This window comes from Cydia fagiglandana, chromosome 1, assembly GCF_963556715.1.
Source record: "Cydia fagiglandana chromosome 1, ilCydFagi1.1, whole genome shotgun sequence".
Lineage (NCBI taxonomy): Eukaryota > Metazoa > Arthropoda > Insecta > Lepidoptera > Tortricidae > Cydia > Cydia fagiglandana.
In genome coordinates, this window is record NC_085932.1 from 30329579 (window position 1) to 30351741 (window position 22163).

Consider the following 22163-nt stretch of genomic DNA (forward strand, 5'->3'; position numbering starts at 1 on the left):
ACAAACCGCCATATTGAAATTGTCTCTGAATGATGAATTTACTAGTGATGGGCAAGACTCCTACTTACTACTTTACTAATGTCAAACCATATCGAATAATAAAATACCAAAAGTAAAAAACAAGTAGTTACTTATTTTTAATTTTATAATCACGATCAGAAGACAAATTAGTACTTAAGAATGATGTATTGATGTATTTTATAACCGCGGCGGTAGTACAGAACGTGGTTTGGGTAGTGTGTAGCGGGTTTATATCACAAACTTTATTCACAACACTACCCATCATAGACAATTGTAGAATTTAAAAGAAACAAAACCGTCATTCCAACAGGTCTTAATAACCTAACTTATGACCCCATTTTAACTTTTAATTAAATATCCAAGATACAGTTATATATTTATGTATTTTACGGAACGGAGCATTACAATAGTGTCTATGTGTATGGTTTCAATGGTATTTGATGAGGTGGTGTGAAAATTCAAAGAGAAACCGTGATAAAACAAAGTTACGTCGTTTGTACTATGTAAATAGTTAGCAAGTTCTATTGAAATAGACTTTAGTAGTAGTAGTAATCACTTTATTGTACACAACACAGTTTTAATGGGTGGGTGGTAAATAAAACAATATAAAAGCGGGAAACGAAAATAAACAAAATTAGTCTTTTGAAAATATTGGAATATCAATAATCTAACAAGGCGCACATGCAATCTAATTAGATTAAACCATCTTCCGAAGGACTAAAGTCAGGCAAAATGTTAATAAATTATTTCTACTTACCAGAACCAGTACCATTCCAAGTGATCTAAATAAAGAAGTATATAATGAAAATGCAACTGAACGTGATAAAGCGTTTGATAGTGTAATAACCATGCTTACCTTTAAGATAAATAATGTAAATGCAAAATAAAGTTAAATTAAGAGTCATATTGAATCAGATACTAATTAGATAGATTATGTGAGATAGTTTAAATTAATCATTTAAAACGTATGTCCATGTATCAAATACCGAGTAAGAATTAATATAGGAGTGCCACAAGGATCAATCATAATGCCATTTATTTTAAACGACGAAGAAGTCTTATCAGAATCTATGTCGTGTAATTGAATGTGATATCGTTCGTTTGCTTTTTCTAGTTAGTTTTAATTGAGATGACATTAATGACATAAATCAATATAAAGGCCACTGTACACAATGGGCCAGCGTAAGCCAGTCTGGGGGACGCATTTATGCATTAGAGGGAGCAAGTGATATTGCTATCTAATTCTACCGCATGGCTGCGTCCCTTGGACTGGCCGGCGCTGGCCCACTGTGTACAGGGATAGCGGGTATAAATTTGACATGTTACTGCAAAATTTTGTGTGTGAAATATTTTTTAAAGTTATGTTTTCAGCACCCCACATGTTAGAGATAATTGTTAATAAATAAATATTTATGCGATTTTCTGCTAGGGCCCGGTAGTTTGTTATATAGGTCTCGATTATCATTTTTAGTTAGTCAGCAATCTGGTATAATGAAAGTGTTGTCTCATTGTACCAGATAGCTGTGCTTCTCTGTAGGGCCGGGCCAGTGTTGTTACGAACGGTCAACGTAAGTACAACGGACCTGAAGAGGCCAATTCGCCCACTTTTGAGCAGGACTGATGATCAACTTGAGTAACCTCGAGGGGCCTTTGGATCCCTTGTAAGTCTGAAGGCCTAGGTCAAGGTGAGTGCTGCTTAGTTAGTGCTAAGCTAGCCATCAAGGTTACGTGAGTGACCTAGCGAGGCAGTTAAACCCTTTGTAAGCCTGAAGGACTAAATCTAGCTCAGTGCTAGTAATTAGTTAGTGTTAATTTAGGCAGTGAGGTCCACGCAAGTGACCTGGCGAAGCCTGTAGGTCTAGGTCAGTGCTGGTTGTTAGTTCTAAGCTAGCCAGTGAGGTCAACGTGAGTGACCTGGCGGGGCCGCTTAACGGCGGTCGCGTCATCTTCGGCCTCCTCGTTGCCGGCCGCCGTAGGAGGAAGGCTGAAACAAAAAAAAACAATCGTTAAACCACTATAGAAATTGACAACTTGGAATGTTGTATTGTATTATAGTAGTGTAGTGTTGTGTTGTAGTAGTAGTGTTGTATTAATAGGTAATAAATAATTTCAGCCTATATGTATACGTCCCACTGCTGGACACAGGCCTTCTCTTATGCGTGAGAAGGCTTGAGCTATAGTCCCCAGGCTAGCCCAATGCGGATTGGGGACTTCACATACACCTTTGAATTTCTTTGCAGATGTAAGTACGCAGGTTTCCTCAAGATGTTTTCCTTCACCAAAAAGCTAGAAAAATAAATATTTATTTTAGCACGTTGCAGATTATATTCTATAGATACAAAGTTATATGTACCCGTGCTTAGAGTAATGGAGACCAGCTCTCCGGACTAGTTGCCGCGCGAGGGGGAACAGCTCGTCACGGCGCGTCAGAAGCGCGGGGACGCAGCGGCACATCTGAGCCGCCGCTTCGTTTACCATCACCTGCAAATGCGAGATACAATATCGTTGAAGAATTTCGTTTTAGAGTGTAAAGGCAATTATATAATCTATGTGAAACGCTTCAAGGAGTAAACTTGGATGAAGGTGGACTTGAAAACCAAATTTTCTTGCTAGACTCTTATTAGGCCTTATCCGAAGGATAGACGCGCGTTTCAAAACGTTCTTTCAATACCTTATTAGATGTTCCAGAAAATTACTTTTCTTTTTTAAATTGGATGTTCGTTAAAAACAAATAAATTTGGAGAGCAACCATAATTTTATTTAAGTACGCATGTAGATGAAAAGAATAGCACACATTATACTACAGAATATTTATAATTACCTCATGCAGCGTTAAGGGCTTCTCCGGTTTCCTCTTGCAATCGAACCTGCCATATATCGCCGCGTACTTCCTTATCTCCTCCATCCTCCGCGGATCCGCCTCCGGCATCATCATCACCAGCTCCAAGTCTTTACACATTTTCTTCTTCGTGTTCTGAGGCTTTGGTTCTAACTGAGGCAAATGCTTGCTCAACTTCTCTGCCGCAGCCGCTAATTTTTGAACATGAACGTCTAGTAAAACTGGTGTTAACTGGACTGGGGATGTTACTGAGCTTGGACTAGAACCGGCTGAAGGAGGACAAGCGGATTGAGGAGAGAAACTTCTAGAGGCGGTAGTTGTGACAGGGGCTGCCGCAGGGGACGATGGTAGGACTATTTTTGTAAAATTGTTCGTATGGACAGGACTAGCATTAGGTTGGGAAGCTGTGCTGCCACAGCTGTTTTCCGGTGCTCCCGGAGAAGGGCTGTACATTGGTCTGCTTTCAGGAGAGCTGACTGTACGTGGTAGACTAGGTAAAGTGGGCATGTTGAGTAATCTTTGGTTGCAGACGAAGGGGTTTTCGGTGGGACAGAGAGGGACGATGGGGATTTGGAAGAGAGCGGGATTGTTGACCCATTCTTGGAGGGCCTTCTGGAGGCGGCGGACGTGGAGGGGCTTGGAGGCCATGCCAACGAGTGCCATGATTTCGAGGAACTCTTCTTCGCCGGCGTCGCAAAGTTGCTGGACGTCATCACCGCCTGGATTGTAAATTATTTAAGTTAGGATTTAATTCTATATAAGTACTAGAATCCGCCTAAGCTAACGTTGCACCGACTTGAATAGAACAAAGTGAAGGAGTGTCATTATTATAAACATCACAATGGAAATTTCACATTAGTCAAGAGATTGCCACATTTTGTGATTGCAAATGCCATAAATTTCCAAAACTTTTTTCCTAACTTTCCAAAACATAATTGTTAAATTTTTCAAACTTTTTGCTAACTTTCCGCAACTTGCATGTTTATAATCTTAACATAATTGAGCATTAGGGTCATAATACCCGTACGGGCCGTACCTTACTTATGCTTATGCTTAGTAATATTCTTTAAAGAAGTCCTTGTAACGAGCACTGGACTGAAAAACTTCGTTTGCATAATCGCAACTCGCAAAGTAAAGCATTTCAAACAAATAGGATTAACTATCTTCGAAAGCCCCTACACTTTCTCAGGTCCAAAAAAATTAACCAATTCACCTAATCCCATACCAACATTAATATGCAAAACTGGCGGACCAAGTTCATTCCGCTATCATTGTTCAACAAAAACGTGTGATTCAATAAAAAACTTCAATTCACACGTTTAATTTAAGCAAATATGCAAATTCCTACGTGACCATTTTGCAAAGAAAAAAAACAAAAGACAACCGGCCAAAACCCTTCTCCGATGACGGCTAAAAAGTAAAAATTGAGAAAAAAAATAATTTGCATGAGATGGAAGGTCCGCGTTTTTTAGGTTAGGTTATGGAAATGTTGTTTTTGCGCAGCATCTCGAGCGATGAGAAAGTGTTTTTTCTTACGTTCCTTCCGCTTATAAGTGTTGGGCTTGAGACGAAACAATGCGGGTTTTATATAAAAACTGGACTAAGATTGTTCACTTAGTATACTGGTATGTATATGATTACTTTTAGATTAGAGCGGTAGATTACTTTTTATCAGTATATTTTTTTGAAGCAGAAAAAAAATATGTTTTGGGACTGAAATTGTACCTAAGTACCTACTATAAATTTGGCATGGGAATTTTTCCTTTAAGAAAATTTGTAAATATTAGTTATATCTTTTCAAAATAAAATTGTATACTTACCTATTAAATAGGTATTTAAGATTGGGCTCAAGTAGTTATTTTTTGTTTTTATTGTATAAAAAGATGCCTGGAAATACATTTAGGTACCTACATAAAAAAAAAGTTTTTGTTTTCCTAGAAGGTCCCAGTGACACAATTTCAAAAATTCATTTATTTGTGTGTTCATCGCGAATCGTCGTCATCTAGTACCCATAACACAAGTCGTATTTCAAGCTTACCGTGGCATTAGGTCGATCTTTGTAAAATAATTTTCCTATAATGTTTCCCTCTATATATTTAAATAAATGTAAATTGCTAAGTTATACCTACCTACCCATGTGTAATAAGGTAAGCAAACCTATTGGTTGAAATTTTGAATTCAACTCCGAATTAAAATCTCTTTTTTCCAGATAATACGCATGTATACATGTGTAGCTAGGTACTCAGATATTTTATAGCCAGACCGGAAAGCGTGGTTAATTCGTTTTTTGCGCACGCCTGCAGCCGTCTCCGACCCCCCGGCTACGATTATGTATTCTATATACCAACTACCCTTAACGATTATCATGTTACACAAGGAAGCTTAATACTGGGCAAATCATTCCTTAAAGTTACAACTACTTACTTTTAAAAACGGGGTAGGTTTTTACCATGTACCTACTGATTCAGACTTAGGTAGAGTTTATAAAAAATATCCATGTTACGTATATTCGCTAACCTTTAGATGCCACTTCAGTTCACAAGTCTACTTTAGAATCTAAAGGCATCGAAACTTTTAAAATCTGATCTTATCTTGATATTGATTTAAAATTACTCACAGTTGCATCTCTCTCAAAGTAATCTATTTAACTGATGCGAGCAAGATTTTTTAAGTTCATGAAATGACATGATGACCGTTAATGATGTGTACAAAACGCTAGAGTTTACATTTTTATAAGATTTTTAAAGTTTTTAAAACTGTACAATTCAGTACGTACCCATCTCGAGCAGCGTGTCGTAGTACGCCAGAAGACTGGCCCGCTGCATGACGCGGTACAGTTGCAGCTCAGCCTCGTTGGATGGTCGGGACGTCACCACCACTGCGGAAAAACAGAAATTAAGATTATAACGTTGCTCTTAAAGCAATCTCCGCGATGCAATCAACTCCAGTTACATTCCGCGAAAAACCGATTTTTATGACATTTGACCTTGAATACCTTCTGACGTGCACATGAGAATTCCAGTGATTTTAAGAACGCCGTAATGAAGGTGTATTTGAGTTTCCAGCTCATTATTCGAGACCCATAATTTGCCTGAACCAGAATAAAAGAGAAATATGTACCTACAATACCTACATATCATATCGGTTTATTTACTGCACTATTCCTAATTTCTATTATTGTTCAATAGACCTACGATGTCTTTGTCATCAACCCTAAACTGCCTTTTCTTTTAAGTTGTTTACTCGTCCTCACAACAGCGATTGCAGTTTATAAAGTAAATACGATATCTCCCACAGAGATCATACTAAACTAGTAATAGACTTGGTGGAAACAACAAAAAAGGCCGTACAACGACCTCAATGACCACGACTGCTCTGACAAGAGTATCCGACTAAGAAGAGAATAGACTTGGTAGAGTCGGATTAAGTAGCTGTAGTTACTTAAATTAACCGTGAACCGTTCGCTTTCTTGTGCTATTTAATTGTATTGTCCATTCAAGTTTTGGTATAATTGTATAATCATTGTAAGTGTTTAGCGCCATAAAATGTTATAATAGCGGAAATGAGCCCTAAATCGTTTAAAACTATAATTTACTAAAATGCAATCGTATCCAAGGTTTCCACAAAGTTATAACGTTCGTGCCCCAAACAATTTGGCGGCAGACTCGCGTGAGGAGAGGCGCACACAAAAAACAACCCCTTTCAATAACAACCCTAGCTATTACCGAAAAGAATCGCCAACCGTTACCAGACGAAAAAATGAAAAGGTTTATATAAAGGGGACGTCTTTTGTTCGGCAGAACGGGTTAAGTCCCAAGCCCCTTCGCGCGGCAAAAATATCGATCGTCTACGAAAAAATGTTGCCACCCCAAAACTACCACCCTCGTGCACTATTGGTTTTTATGACGGAAAAAAATGTGGGGTGGGTCTATGACTCCACCTCTTGGCAGGTAGAAAAAGGTTAGATATAGAAAAAAAAACGCAGCAAAAAATGGGTTGTTTTCGTCTAAAGTAAATAGGTATGTAGTACTTATGTTACGCTTGTATACAGTATATTTAATGACTTTATTCTGATATTCAACGATTATTATACCTGCAAATTTAATGCTTGCACGCCAAAAGTGCATTTTAAATGTCTTATTTACGGGCTACTAACTGGAAAATCCGACAAATTACTCAATCAATACATATGGATTAGAAACAATACCAATGATTTTACAATATTTAAGTAGTACACACGAATACAAAATACTAAACGTTAACTACCGTTAGCTGCTTAAATTGCAAGTGGAATAAATGTATCCTGCAAGCTTAGCTGTTTTTTGTTAATAGCAGCATATATTCAGCACCAGAAGTGGCTAAACGAGCCAGAGCCAGATATTCAAAACGATCTGCACACGCTATTATATTATTTCGACAATAATAGAGATATGATGAGGGCATTTTCAATTTCTTATGTAGCTGAATGTACAAGAAATTAAAAAAAATCCTTCACCTTATCAAGTTAAAATATAACTATTTCGTACCGTCATTCAAAAATCAACGCTTAATTTTGCTATTTAGCATAATTCATACTGAACCAAAGAAACACATGAGAATATATCCCTAACAAGCCCTTACGCAACTCTTTCTAAAATAAAAAAAACCTGTCTCACGATCCGATGTCCAAAAAACGCATTAACATAATCTGTGCTCGCAAAAAAAATCGCCACGCATCGGCCTTATGAGAAGGGACGCGCTAACCCGCGCTCATTGTCTTTTTTTTTAATTTTTACTTTTTTTCTGGTCACGTCAGGAATTTGCATACGATTTCAATGTCCTTAATTTCTTTCGCGAGTCTCACGGTGCAAGAAAGTTTTTTAGTGTTTAAAAAAATGCCTTGGGAATGTAGATTGTGGAACCTATGTGATTATAATATTTAATTTATGCATCATTATTACTTTTCTGTTGTTTAAGACGTCAGGTCTTTTGTTTTTTTTTTAACAGAAACTTCTTGTCATCTTTAAAAAACTACCGTGTGGAGCTACTTATAATATTTATTTAAAATGTTCTTAAATCACGGAGATGTGACATTAAAATTTATTATAGTTTTTTTTAATTAGTTAGTTTTGTAAATGTTGTTATTTTTTAATTGTATCGTTTCTAAGCAAAAGGTCCAACTTTGTCGCTTGCCATAAGGACGCTTTCACAGGTTATTCGTATAAAGAAAAAATACAAGCAAATCACGTCCTTATATGGTAAGTGGGACCTTTCACTAGACTTCGACACAATTATTGCTTAGCTTAGAAGAGTTAGATTACTTACAGATGTGCAAGTAGCGTATTTTTTTAAATAGGAAAAGTTTCCAAAAATTTTCATAAACGAATAAACTTTTCTTTTTGAAAAATGGAAAATTATTATCCTCTTTCCTCATATCAAAATATGTGAAAATTCCGAAACTTATAATGTGAAAAATTTGCAATTTGAAAACTCTCCGACGGAACATCAGTAAGGTAGGTAGAGTTTCATACGCGATTATAGGTACGAGTATGTAGGTACCTTCAAGTACCTTGTGGTAAAAACGGAACCCTATTACTAAGACTCCACTGTCCGTCTGTCTGTCTGTCACCAGGCTGTATCTCATAAACGGTGATGTCGGTGATAGCTACAGTGACAGTTGAAATTTTCACATATGATGTATTTCTACTGCCGCTATAACAACAAATACTTAAAGTCTGTCTGTCAGCGGTGTCTATCTCAAGCCCAACAATGTATTTTTTAAATATCTCTCAAATATCTCTGTAGTATAGAAAGCTTAAACTCTGTATGGTAATTAAGAAAGATATAAAAGCAAGTCAAGCTTGTGTCGTACTATACATTTTATAATTAATTAAAAAGGGTGTCAGAATGGAAGTACCCATCAGCCACAGTTACCTATGGTTTCAAATATTAATCCAATTAATTGAATCGGTAGGTAGGTAATTATAATTATCCTAATTACGTGATTAAAAAACAACGGGTTGCACTCCGGGAGTGCCGACAGAAGTGAAAACTCAATGACTAGTCCAAAATGTCTGCAGCACTATGTATAATTCACCCATCCTCCTTTCTATTGAAAAACTTTAGTTCCGAAATTGCTGGGCAGTGAGCTTGTTTAAAATTCGAACTTCAAATTTGTAGCGTTAATTGTTTAAAATTCGAATAGAAATTGTAAAGTTACTTTTCTCAAAAATGAACGGCAAAGTCGACTTTGCCGTCTAAAAAATAGGTCGCGAAGCGCGTAGTTTATGGTCAGTCAAAAATAAAAAAGTTAAAAACATTGCAGAGTCGATTTTGGGACTGCAATGTTGCATACAAATTCCATTATTTGTCGAGTTCCAAACTTTTTAAAAGTTGAAATGACCATATCAAATGAAGGCACAGGCCCATTAAACAGCCAAACAGATGATTAGTACCGCGACTATTTAGATGTCTCAAATAGGTTGGCGTATTTTTGGCATGAAAATACACTTCTATTTTTTTATAAAAAAAAATAAAATGTCGGCAAGGGCTTTTTTTCTGTCAAAATATATATGTAAGAACGTTTTTTTGTAAAATATTTCTATGATATTTATATTTCTTGCACCATTTTTGAGAAAAGCACTATATATGTATGACTCGGCTGGAAGGCTACTTGCTGGCTTCGGTTTCAATTAAACGGACTCCCAAGGTCGTCCGTTTAAAACGAATCCTCAGCCTGCAAGTAGCTACTTCCGAGCCTCGACAATAATGTACTATTGCAGACCTCGCATCTAAATATATTTGGTCATATTTTGAGTTTTACTCACCAGTACTAGAGTTCACTTTTATTAGCGATTTCATCAAGATGTAGTTTTATTGAATTATATTTGAGTGATATAAAGTTAGAATGTAACTGTGAGATCCTCGTATTTCAACCCGTACAAGATTAGAACCTTTTTCATGTAATGTCATTGAGTTTTTCTTTATTGATTTAAATGCTATGTAAATGAGTGGCCATCTAAGCGTTACGGTCACGTGATCGCCTTACGCTGTCTCGAGTTTATCATTTTTTCCCCACCTCAAAAAGTGCCCAGCGCCGCTAAAGAAGTTTTCACTTCAAATAATATTTTAAATTTCGGCTGTCTGCTACGTAGGTCATAAAGACCATAAAGTACAAGTATCAATGTTTAACCACATATCACGCAACATGATTTCCATCATAAGAGTCATCCTGTCAACTTACCAAATAATTACCATTCTTACACGTGCATGACAATGCCACAAACTGCCGCGTGAGAATCTCAACTAATTCAGACCAAATACGACAGTAATTAGCCTAAAAACCCCGCCCTTCACAGTATAAAAAAATAAAAAACCAAAGACAAAATCTTAGCGGATAAACAAGAACGCTTTTGTCATTCGAAATTCGATTGACAAAAGATGCGCGAATGCAAAGAATACGGTGAAGGAGCTAATGATAGAGACCGGAACAAAACAAAGTGCCGGGATGTGTTCGTGCATACGATTAGATATTTTTTCGCACTTGCACCGTGTGATTGATATGCGTAATACAGTCTTTTGTGAATATTAATACCTATTGTGAGTACACTAACGACTTGAAAAAGTTTGTTTTTAGAGAGCTTCCGTGCGAATTTTGAGCTCGGGTGTCTTAGCTCTAGAAAAAATATTTTCTATGCTAGATTGAAGACATAATATAGTGAATAACGATAATTAACGTTTCTTCGACGTCATTATCGCCATTTATAGCATCTTCCCGTTCTGTAGGAAGTTTTGTCTCCTCTGATTAAATTTGCAGTTTTGGTTGGAGAACTAGAAATGGATAGAAATGGATGGATGGATGGATGGATGGATGGCCATCTTAGAAACAGTAATTGTCGAAACCGTATGCTTCGTATGCCTAATCCTTTCTTCTATTACTAACATAACAACCCATTAATTAGTAAGATTCTCTCTAAACTATTTAATTCCAACCAGCATGCAATATCGTTTCCAACTTGGTTGGCAACTGGCCAAAAGGTAAGAGGTTAAAGTTTTTTATAGATGGCGCCAGCATAGGTTTTACTTGTCAATTGGATATTGTCAAATTCCAAATCCCATAGAACAAAACTAGAGACAGCTAGGTAATTAAACTTATGCTGACGCCATATGTAAAATGCTTCAGCCGACCAACCCCATTGTAGAACGTAAATAAATATACGTACTACTCGTATCTTTTCTGTGGTCAACATTTAAGCATGTAACACATTCGAAATTTAAATTGAAAAAGTTACAACCGCACAAATAGCTAAAGTGCTTATCGATTTAAAATTGAAAGCTAACTAATAATGAATAGAGTTGAAATTGCGCTGTAGAACGGGTGTGTATAATTTAGTGTTTGAGGGAAGGGTTGACCCCAGCTCTACCGTTGACTGACAGATGGTCGCGTCGAGTCCAGGGTTTCATTGAATAAAAAATTGAACAAGACGTTTTATGGTTGTTGAATTACGTGTTTTTATTTGTTTTGTGGACTTTTAATAGTGAATTAAGGAAAGTTAATGGATGTTATTCGTTTGTGGCTGCAATTGGTAATTGTATAAATAATTAAAATTGTTACTGGCATTCTGGCATTTAAAGGCCTCGAATATAGGACAAGTTAATTAGCTAGGTGCGTATTTCTTGTGTGGGTAGCAAGAAAATTATTTATTAATACGATTATAAACTACGAAAATATGTTGTCTAAAAGACAACCATCCATGTTCCTAGGCAGTTTTTTTTTACGAAAGCGACTGCCATCTGACCTTCCAACCCAGAGGGGAAACTAGGCCTTGTTGGGATTAGTCCGGTTTCCTCACGATGTTTTCCTTCACCGAAATGCAACTGGTAAATATCAAATAAAATTAATAATAATACTTAGGTTCCGAAAAACTCATTGGTACGAGCCGGGGTTTGAACCCGCGACCTCCGCCTCCGGATTGCAAGTCGCACGCTCTTACCGCTAGGCCACCAGGGCTTCTAAAAGACAACATTAGCGTATAACTAACGGCATACATTAACCTATCAAATTACATATATTTGTAGCAAATAGGGAGGTATTCAATTGTGGATTTAACGGTAGAGGGTCAAAAACTTAGGAAAAATGCGTCTTTCCTGTGGAAAATATTTTTTGTTTGAGTAGGTACATTTTACCAAGGGTTTTATTCATATGTACAGTTTTTATAGAAATAGAAATGTTTTAAGAAACAATAGGATTAATATATGTACTGTACCTATATACCTATAGTATAAACAACATTATTTGCGGTATTTGACACATTATGACTGACGTATATAGAGATGTAACTAACGCAAATCGATTGTCACAGCAAGCGATTACGATTGGATGGCACGTAGACTGAGGTATCGAATTGTGACGTATAATGAATTTTTATTTGAGATTTAAAGTGGATTTAAATAAAGCTAGAATTATATGGTTTTCCCGCAAGCTAAATGCATTTAATACACCGACCGAGTAGGTCGCACCCATTGTCAAAATTGAAACTAACTGGGGATCTATTTTAAAGTTTATTTATGTTATTTCAGTGTCAAATTTGTTATCTGTTACGTGACGATAAATATATCCATATTTACAGTTAATTATCCACCTTTTCCTTATTTTTATTAAAAGAAAAATGAAAAATTCATATCGATTTACTTAGACGACTACCGATTCATGACGGTGGTGTCCGGCCAACCCTAAAATTAAAAAAAAAGACGTAGAACGTAAACGTTCGCAGTGCAGTTGTTTTCCTTTATGATTTCGATGTGCAAGACATTTTACGTAGTATTGCTGTTGTGAGTGACAGACGTCAAATACCGCAAATAATGTTGTTTACACTATACCTAAACATACTTGTGAGGGTCCAGACGAGAAGAATGAAGGCTTTAACATTCATTTCTTTGGGTTTTGATCCAAACGTTGCATTTTAATATGATGAATGATATTAGATAAATTTCGATATTTATACAAATGGAGAAACAAATTAGGTCATTCCAGTCCAAAGCTAGTTTAAAAAAAAACTAATCTTAATGAGTAGATGAAATAAAAATTGAAAAAGCCATTTTTTTTACCCGATCAACCCTTCGAATATTGAAAAATTAAGGTTGCACAACATACGTTCGATTTTTTTTAATACCGGATCGAAGGTGAGGTGCTAACTAGCCGCAGGGTGCGGTATCAATTAGACAGTCTAATGGGAACATGTGTAAAGGGCCTAAGTGGCGCCTCGGGCATTTGTGGCTTTTCAATTTAAATGTTGTCTGTGGTAATTGTTTTTTTTTATATATTTTTTTATATGTTGAACTACATATTTTTTTTAAATAAGGGCATTTTCGGCTATATATTCATGACATGAAAAAAATATACGACACAACAACGTTGCTATAATTTCTACACAATTTTATTATATTGTTTTTACACCCTATTATAAGTGCAAAGAATGCACCCCGGCTCAATTATTATCATGTCTCCCGGTTTTATTAATACCCGAGTCGATTTAGCTTCTTACACACCATCACATTTTCGGCAATCTGACATGACACGCATTTTAATTCAGTCCATAATTACTGGCTGTATCAAACGGCCGAATCAGACAAAACACATGCCGGCCAGCGTTCTAATTTCTTTATTATATTTGATTAACCCTTCAGTAATTACAGAACAGATGCAAACCTGATTAATTACTAAAAAACAGGCACCTGCCATAATCTCACTTTCGTAAGAAAAAACTTACAAAAACTCTTTATTCGTCTAATCTCGTATGTAAATCGACTAGTCACTGTCTTTTGTTTTTTGTCGGCTCTGATTTGAGTCGGAAGTCGTGTGGAATATTTTTTTTTCTGACGAGATTAAGGGCGAAGGTTTTATTGGAATCAGCCGTGGGTGATCGGAGTTATCTGCGTATCAGATATGTACAAACAATTTCTCAGGTTTAATATCTTATGAACGCGCCAAAAGGACGCCCGCTGTTTGACTTTATCGTAAATGCACTTGGCACATATTAATTAACTTGGACAGAATTTGCTGCATATTTACGAGTATCACATAATTATGTATTTGATAATTGATAGTCGACATCTTTTTTTTATTTATTATGAATGGGCTTAAACATGGCCACAGACTAGCCGAGGCGTAGACGTGGCCTACGATGGAGCGAGCTCGCCCAGAAGGTGCCTGTTCACTCTTGATTTGAAGGTTGCCGGGTTATCGAATTCAAAGTGCGATGTATAGAGAAAAAAAAATGTTTATTTCAAGAAAAGTACAATTTTATAACCAAAAACTTAGTATAATCTACATTTGTATAGATTTTTGGCTAAGATAATAATTAAAGTTTTTCTAGTATTTTTTTTTCTAAGTGATGTATGATAATTAAGTTGTAGGTATTTGCAGACAGTATTTCAAGATACCTTAAAACTAAAATTCATTCGATTCGAAGCAATTATCGTGAGTTACTTCGTCGCAGTCTCTTCATATTTAAAGGATAAGTAACGACATAATAGTCGACGATGCGCTTAGACCCTAAGGAGTCCCGCAGTAATTTTCAAACAGGACTTAATACTATACCTACACTTAAACTTTTACTTCTCAGTGTTCACTTAAACAGCGTATACTTAAACTTCTCAGTGTTTTACGAATAGTACAATAAAAACTTGCTTTTCGTAACGTACTCCAATAACCTAGGAAAAAGAGGCCAGACACCTTTTTCTAGCCCCAAAAGTGATCAAACTGGTTACCCCACATAACGTGCATTATCCACACAAATCAGACTAGTAACCCAACACCCGCGGTCCAGCGGACCCTCATTTGAATCTTCAAAAACATCTTCCCGGAAATAAAAAAACCATGTCAGTGGGGTCATTTATTCCCACAGACCCTGCACCTTACGGCCAGCGAAAACAAACTAATAATTTGAACCCTTCCGCGTTTTTTACAAACCATAGAGTACTTCCGTGAGAACGTCAAACATGACCATAGAGTAAGGAGGAGGAAAAAACGAAGGGGGCGAGTGGACAGTTGGTGAGTTATTACTGAGATAAAGACCCTCTGATCTGATCTGAATAGAAAAGGTGGTCGATTCTTTTTAGTCTTATTGATCAAATTGCCGATAAGGGTTAGTTAAAATGTAGTTGGATAAGTTTTACGACTCTTATTCAAGCCACCAAGTAGTATGAGTAGTAATATTAACACGCCATGTCGTACAATTCAATTTGTACACTGTATAAACTTTTGGACCCGGGTATGTCCTTAAACTAGGTCCAGGACCCAGGTATGTCCTTAAACCACGTCCAAGACCACCGGTGGACGGGCAGCAGCGTCCCTCAAATTCGGTGTACTCGACTGCGATCGCCAACCCGCTTGCCAAGCGTGGCGATTATGGCATTCACCCCCCAAAAAAAGGGGGAGGCCTATTTTCAGCAGTGGACGTCTTATGGCTGAGATGATGATGATGATGATGATGATGATAAACTTTTCAATATAAGGGCTTCGTAGTAAGGCCTGATATTGCAATACAATAGAGACTTAGCTGTAGAGCTAAGTCTCTATTGTATAAAAATATTTCTCATGCCTACTTAATAAGCATTTTGTGTACTGATCAGGATCACGAACAAAGTACATCTTATCATGAAAATTAATCGTTATCAAAAATTATAAACTGAAATAAATAATATTTCCTGGAAAATAATTTAATTTGTTCAAATACTTCATTGTTATCAAAAATTACCTGCATTTTTGTCATACATAGCAAAATGCATCCCTAGCCCTACATAGAGGTTTCTGCGCACTTTTTTCTGAAGCTCGCTTTACAGTTTATGAAAGGGGAGGATGCGCCAGAGCCACAATAAAGAGCGTGAAAACAATATAGATGATTATTCTCGCAACGCCATTTCAAACCAGAAATGTAATAAGAACAAAATAAACACTAATTGCGTTACAAGTCGCCTACAGAGTACAAACGCATTCTCACGTTAGCATCATTAGGTTTTTTATCATGCTTTTTCACTCCTTTATTACTCGCCCTCTTGATGCCTCTCCCTCACCTTCCCAGTACAGGTGTCTGTATAAAAAACCTTATGAAGCGTTAACTATAGACTATAGAGCGATGTGGGTTCCCGCGTTTTTGTGACAGCCCGCCTTTTTTCGAAACAAAATGAAAAACAGTGTGAGAATACCATGAGAGCTAAATTCAATATTTACATTTAATCGTTTCTTGATTTACCTATAAAGTTTCAATTAAAAAAGTAAAGTTGCAATTTGCACGTAAAAATATACAATAAGTACATATATAATTAATTAACTAGACCACCGTACAAATACAGCGTCTCTACCTAGTCGCTTACATATGTGTATTTGTGGTGTTTAAAATCGATTTTCTATCCAGCCAAATTTATGTAATAAGTCCGAGAGCCTTTTCTGCGGTCTTATTATGAGTGCATGACTTAATTAGAATTTGTACTTGGAAGTACAAGGTATACCACTCATGTTGAATGATGGTCCTTATGACATTTCCTTTAAGTCTCATTTGGTTGGGTTTAATTTAAAAAATAAATGAAGAAATTAATGTCCTATACTTCCAAAAAATGTCCACAAACATTTTACGCGAACGCTTCTACATATAAAAAAAATAGAGACCATCATGCGACGCGAGAAATATGGGTAGGTACTGGTGATTAATTTCATTGATTTACGTAAACAGGTTAATCTAATGTTTTCAGAAACTCTAGGTAGTTTACCGTATAAAACGGGCCTTAGATTTCTTCATATTATATTATGTTTATATCTTAGATTATTTCATTTTTACGGAGGTAAGTATCTAAGCTAGCTAAAAAATGCAAGCTTCGACAGCGTGGAATAAAATTAAAAATAATGACTATCAGATTTGACGGCGGACCAGAGACACATGTTACTTCCGATCCGATGCTGGCCACTAAAATCAGAACCCTTTAATAATACAACAGCGGCATCCGCAATCGTTCAAATTAACAATTAAAAAGAAATAAAACAAATCTCTTTGGTCGGGCGGGAAACAACTGACGTTTATTTTTTTAATTCTAACAGGTGGCAAAGGGTTAAGATGGTGACTAATGCTTATTCCTTGGAGAAAGCATGACAAAGTAACAGACAAAATATTAACATGTGTTAGATTCGTTAATTAATTTAGGGATGAAATTGAAAGTTAACCCTTTCCCATGTGGTTTCCTAACAAATTGATTTCGTAACACCATTCCATTTGAACTTTTTATATAATTTAAATAATTTTATAAAGAAATTTACAAGTTGATTCTTGATATTTTTATTTACATTAGTTATATACCATGTAATGTAATTTTTGTTAGATGTCTTTAAATATAGGTAGAGTTAAACCAAGAAAAGTCTGCAGAGATTTTGACAATCCACTCAGTGCCAGTGTTATTTATGTCATAATTTCATAGAAGGTTGACGTTTAAAATAACACCTGCACTGCATGTGCTGTCAAAATCTTTATAGATTTTTCTTGGTCTAAGTTCTATGCAATATTTTTATAAAAATGACAGCCTGTAAATTTTAAAAAAAAGATAGTCTTCCTAAATTTATGCTTCCACAAACCACAAAGTCACATTTCCTTTATTAAAAAGTCGTAAAACAAACTCTATTCCCTACCCTATCATCACACGATGTACCACTGACCTATATCCGGCTCCGGCCATCCATATTTCTACAAGCATAGGGTCTGTATTTGCGTGGCAGTTACTGTTGGCGGCATGTCGCTTAGTGGGTCAGGCGAGAGAGGCAAGGTTTTTTGCCACGAACGTCTGTCTGATGGCTTGGGCGCTTTAAAACTATATTGGGTAATTAGTCCGATAGCAATAACTTTTGAAGTTATAAGATTATTAATGTTGCTTATTTTTTACATATAGTTTCCAGACCACATACTAAACCTAATAATAATAATTTGTGTCATCCTAGGTATTTGCTTAGGTAGAAATTTAGGTATTTCTTTTTTTAAACAGCATTCGGTAAAAACAATATTCGAGATGAAATTATTTGTTTCCCTGTAAAAGCGAAGTGGCTTCCGACATACACACGCATTTTGTGTCATTTTCATCCACGGGTATAATGACATTTAATAAATACCTAATAGTGAACCTAAAATGCCTAAAATAAAATTATAGTCGGTAAGTGAAGTGTTGTACTTCACAGGATATTATAATATGTTATTCAAACAAATGTGTGTCAAATTCATCCACCGCTTTTATTTTTATTTATTTTTTTCTTATAAAAATCAAATATCTGCCACAAAAAAAAATTCATGTTATTAAGTTTACGTCTACATTATTATAATGCCACATCGAGACAACATTCATGATTTGGGTCATTTTCAACCACGGTTTTTTACTATTTGGCAAAATAAAACTTTGCATGAACGGCGTACGAGGGGAAGGCTACCTACGCGGGTAGGGTGCTTGTTAGATGAACATTATGGCTTCTCTATCCGATGGGTCAACGCCGGCCACTCCAAGGAACGCAGCCATGCGGTAGAATGAGATAGCAATATCACTTGCTCCCTCTAACGCATAAATGCATAAATGCGTCCCTTGGAGTGGCCGGCATTGGCCCATCGTGTAGAGGAGCCAGTGTATTGTATTTATTTCATTCGGAGGCATCTTTTCATAGGCTCCTCATACTGACCAACATTCGTGAAGTTCGCAATCAAAAGGTACCACTTTATCCTTGCCATAAGGACTCGCTGACAGGTTATTTGTATAAAGATACAATAAAGTTTCGTCTTTATGGTAAACGACAAAGTGGTCCCTACCTTTTGAATGAGAATGTCACATCAGCGACTTTTAAAAATAACTTTTATTCGATATTTAGAACACTTTTTAAGATTATTTTAAGATGCAATGTATTGCTAATTTTGTGATGTATAAAGCCTGGCAAGCAACGTCAATTATAATGATGATGATGTACATTGAATACAAGACTTCATAAATTATAAAAGTTATTGAAAAAAAAGTATGTTCGTTTGAGGAGCAGAATATAATTGTTTTAATTAAGTATTTTGGTGATATTACGGGCTCCACCGGGTTGGTATAATTCTGAGAAAAAATGTTGGCTTGCGATTATCGTTAGCCACGCCCCCACAACATAGCATGAATTGAATGCAATGAAAATATTTGCACTTGCATGTGCAACTATAATATGTACCTAGTTGATACATAATATAAAGACTGATTTTATTAATTTTAGTAATATATATCATTACGATACCTTTTGGTTCAATTGGCGTAAAGGACAAAATGCTACTTTTCAGGAGACGCGAAAAACTGCATTTTTTTTAAATGTTTATAATATATTTTTGTGGTTTATCGAGCTATGTTTTTGATGTGTATTGGAAAAGTACTCAAAATGTTAGTCTCTTTGAGCTGAATTAGCAATCATATCTATAAATTAAATACGAAAGAAGTTAATTTCCTTTAAAATTGGTCAAAAACACTATGAATGTCCTTTACGCCCATGAAATTTTTGATAATTTAGTGAATCTTGTTTATTAGGGGGACGTAAGAGACGTTATCAGACTATTTTATTCCAAATTCGGGGTGTATTAGTTACCAGTCACGGTACACATGTTAACTTTTCTCAGCATAATTTACTGTTACGAAGCTTAAAAATATATCAAACGGTAGTTGATTATGCCAAATATATCCCGATTAGAGTTATAATAGTATAGTATCTAAAATCATAAGAACTTTGTTTATTAAAATTTTCATACATAGGAATTTTACATCTTAAAAATAATTACACAGTAAATAAAATAAGTAATATTAGTCAAACCCGTTCTTTATCGCTTCCGGTGCAAAAGTGCCCATAATACTCACGGCATTACCCCGCTGGATGGCTATGGACAGCCTCTGCACCAGAAAAGATTCAGAGTGGGGATCCTCTCCCTTTTGCCTATGTCACGCACAAATTGTTTCGCGTCAGCACCCCAGCAGCCCGCAGTTTCCTCCGCAAAAGGGACGAAAATAAAGGGCAAGTAAAATAATATCAATATGTAGTATAATATGTCCTTTACGACCATATTGACCATACGAGATACGATATGAAAAATCATCAAGACAAATGAAGGGTTTAAAGGACGACAAAACACATGTAAGTCATTTATTTACAACAATATTTATAGCGGTAACCTTTACGATAATATCCATATTTCTAATTTATAACTCGTAATTTACCATTGAGATAAGCTGTTTTTGCAAGCTCATAGTGCAAAAATTGGGTCGTAAAGGCAACTTTTTAAGAGATATCAAACGAAAGCGCTTGGAATTCTGAACAAAACTGAATATAACGACTACCGTAGGCTCAAAGGGCGTAAGGGACAAAATTGCGAAAATGCAGTTATACTCAGTATTTTTTTTTCTATCGAATAGTATTATTTAACGTCTCGATAACTTGAAAAAAATGTCCGTTAAGCACTATGAAAAATCAATGCTTGAACACAATTTTCCAACGCATTTGGCCGTATCTGCCAATTCAAAAAAATTTTGTGAGACATTTTGGCGTAACTCCCAACTTTGTGTACGGTTTGCGTGGATGTCTTTTGCAAATTTTATGGAAATTTTATTAAATAAATATGTGGTAATTTTTTGTCCGTTACGCCTCTTTGCGCTTTTTGAGTGCTAAATGTACGTTACGCCCACAACTAATGGATGTTTACACGAGTGTTAGATAATTCAATGTACGAGATACGCCCCCATACTATGTATAATTTCGGGTTTATAATTGTTGTTTTTTTGTGTTTAAGTGGGATGAGCTAGTTATACTTCCCTATATCCTTGTGAATTTTTTTATTAAGTAGGTACTTGCATTACCTGCTCATGTGCTCATTGCTTTATTTATAGGGTTACTAAATTTTGACAATTTAAACTGAACTAGTGGGTACTTTTTCATCAGTTTTATGAAAATAATAAAACATGACTATATTCAAATGATAATTATGGCGTTTAATTAAGGTAAGACTGATAACTTTTAGTTTTGTTTGTGACTGGGTCATTGGTAATACCTATTGATTAAAACGTATCATTAATACTTTTTTGTTTAAACCCTAATTTACAGGATTACCCTTATGAAAGTTACTGTTTAGTTAAATTAACGTTTGCATTTAAATCCATAGAAGTACGTAAGCCTGGCCTTTTTCTACTCTAATGTAATGTCATAAATATGCCATCATATTCATTAAGTTTTACTGAATAGGCATATGAAATTTCTAAACTACTATTGTACCTAATAGTATTTTAGTATGTAAAAGTAAAATTTATAATCTAATTAACATTACAAACAGAAATAACGCATAATACTATCTATAGTTAAATTAATTTGTTAGAAATTGTTGTATATCAATATATACATCAATGGCAGGACAGCAGTGATTCTGTTGAAGTAATATACCTAAACAAATAAATAGAACATTGTTTTAGTTGCTAAGAAAACGACCTTTTCCACGTTTAAGTATTCAAAATAACAAAAATGTGGAAAAACTTAACAGTGAATACTACATCTCTATATTTTTTCGGAACAAAAATGTAAATTATAGTAAGTACTTAGAAGTATAGTGTTCCCTAAATGCAAGTAGTAGCAATATTGGCAATATTGCAACGAAATTATTGGATTTACGCCAAATGGTACTAAAACAGTTTAAAGTTTAGTACATTACGCCCTTTTTCTAATAAGATAAACAATAAAGAAGAGACGTAAGGGACGCCCTTCTTAAAAACAGTCGTGTTTTTTGGCGTAACAGACATGCTATTTTCGTTGATAAGCATTGTATTGTAAGTTCAAGAAATCAGTTTAAAAGACCTCAAAAAGTTAGGAATAAGCCACATACAGGCATTAGTTTATTCAAACAAACAAAAAAGGTCTGATTTTTTTCCTCAAACAGAACTGTTTTTTGGCTCTCCTGAAAAATCGCGTTTTGTCAGTTAAGCCCTTTGAGCCTACGGTAGTCGATATAACTCATTTTCACCAAAATGTCCTTTACGCCAATTGAACCCAAAGGTAATTAGTATCCAAGAAGCTTGAACTATCAAAAGAGTTGGTAATTATTATTGAGGGTAAATATATATTAATAATACTTCAATTTAATTTGTTCAAATACTTCATAGTAACCTAGCTCTTGTCGGTGGAGTATTCGCCATTCCGTTCTTTTCTCTGCCACTGTTTTGAGCTCCTGATGCGTCACGTCACTACATTAATTTTCTCTTTGGCCTGGTCAATATATGCACGTCTCGGTCTTCCTCTGCCTCTCTATTC

The 22163-nt window shown here is 35.7% G+C and overlaps 2 protein-coding genes across 2 annotated transcripts in view; both read right to left on the minus strand.

The window, feature by feature from the left end:
* The window catches only part of LOC134669492 (uncharacterized), a 245804-nt gene that overhangs the window by 65306 nt on the left and 158335 nt on the right, over positions 1-22163 (minus strand). The window lies entirely within an intron of this gene.
* The window catches only part of LOC134669288 (NGFI-A-binding protein homolog), a 47351-nt gene that overhangs the window by 3406 nt on the left and 21782 nt on the right, over positions 1-22163 (minus strand). Inside the window, exons 2-5 of the mRNA XM_063526795.1 lie at positions 5637-5738; positions 2843-3579; positions 2375-2502; positions 1936-2005 (exon numbers count right to left, since the gene is read on the minus strand). Coding sequence (XP_063382865.1) covers positions 1936-2005; positions 2375-2502; positions 2843-3579; positions 5637-5738 — 1037 coding nt within the window. The remainder of the gene's footprint in view (positions 1-1935; positions 2006-2374; positions 2503-2842; positions 3580-5636; positions 5739-22163) is intronic.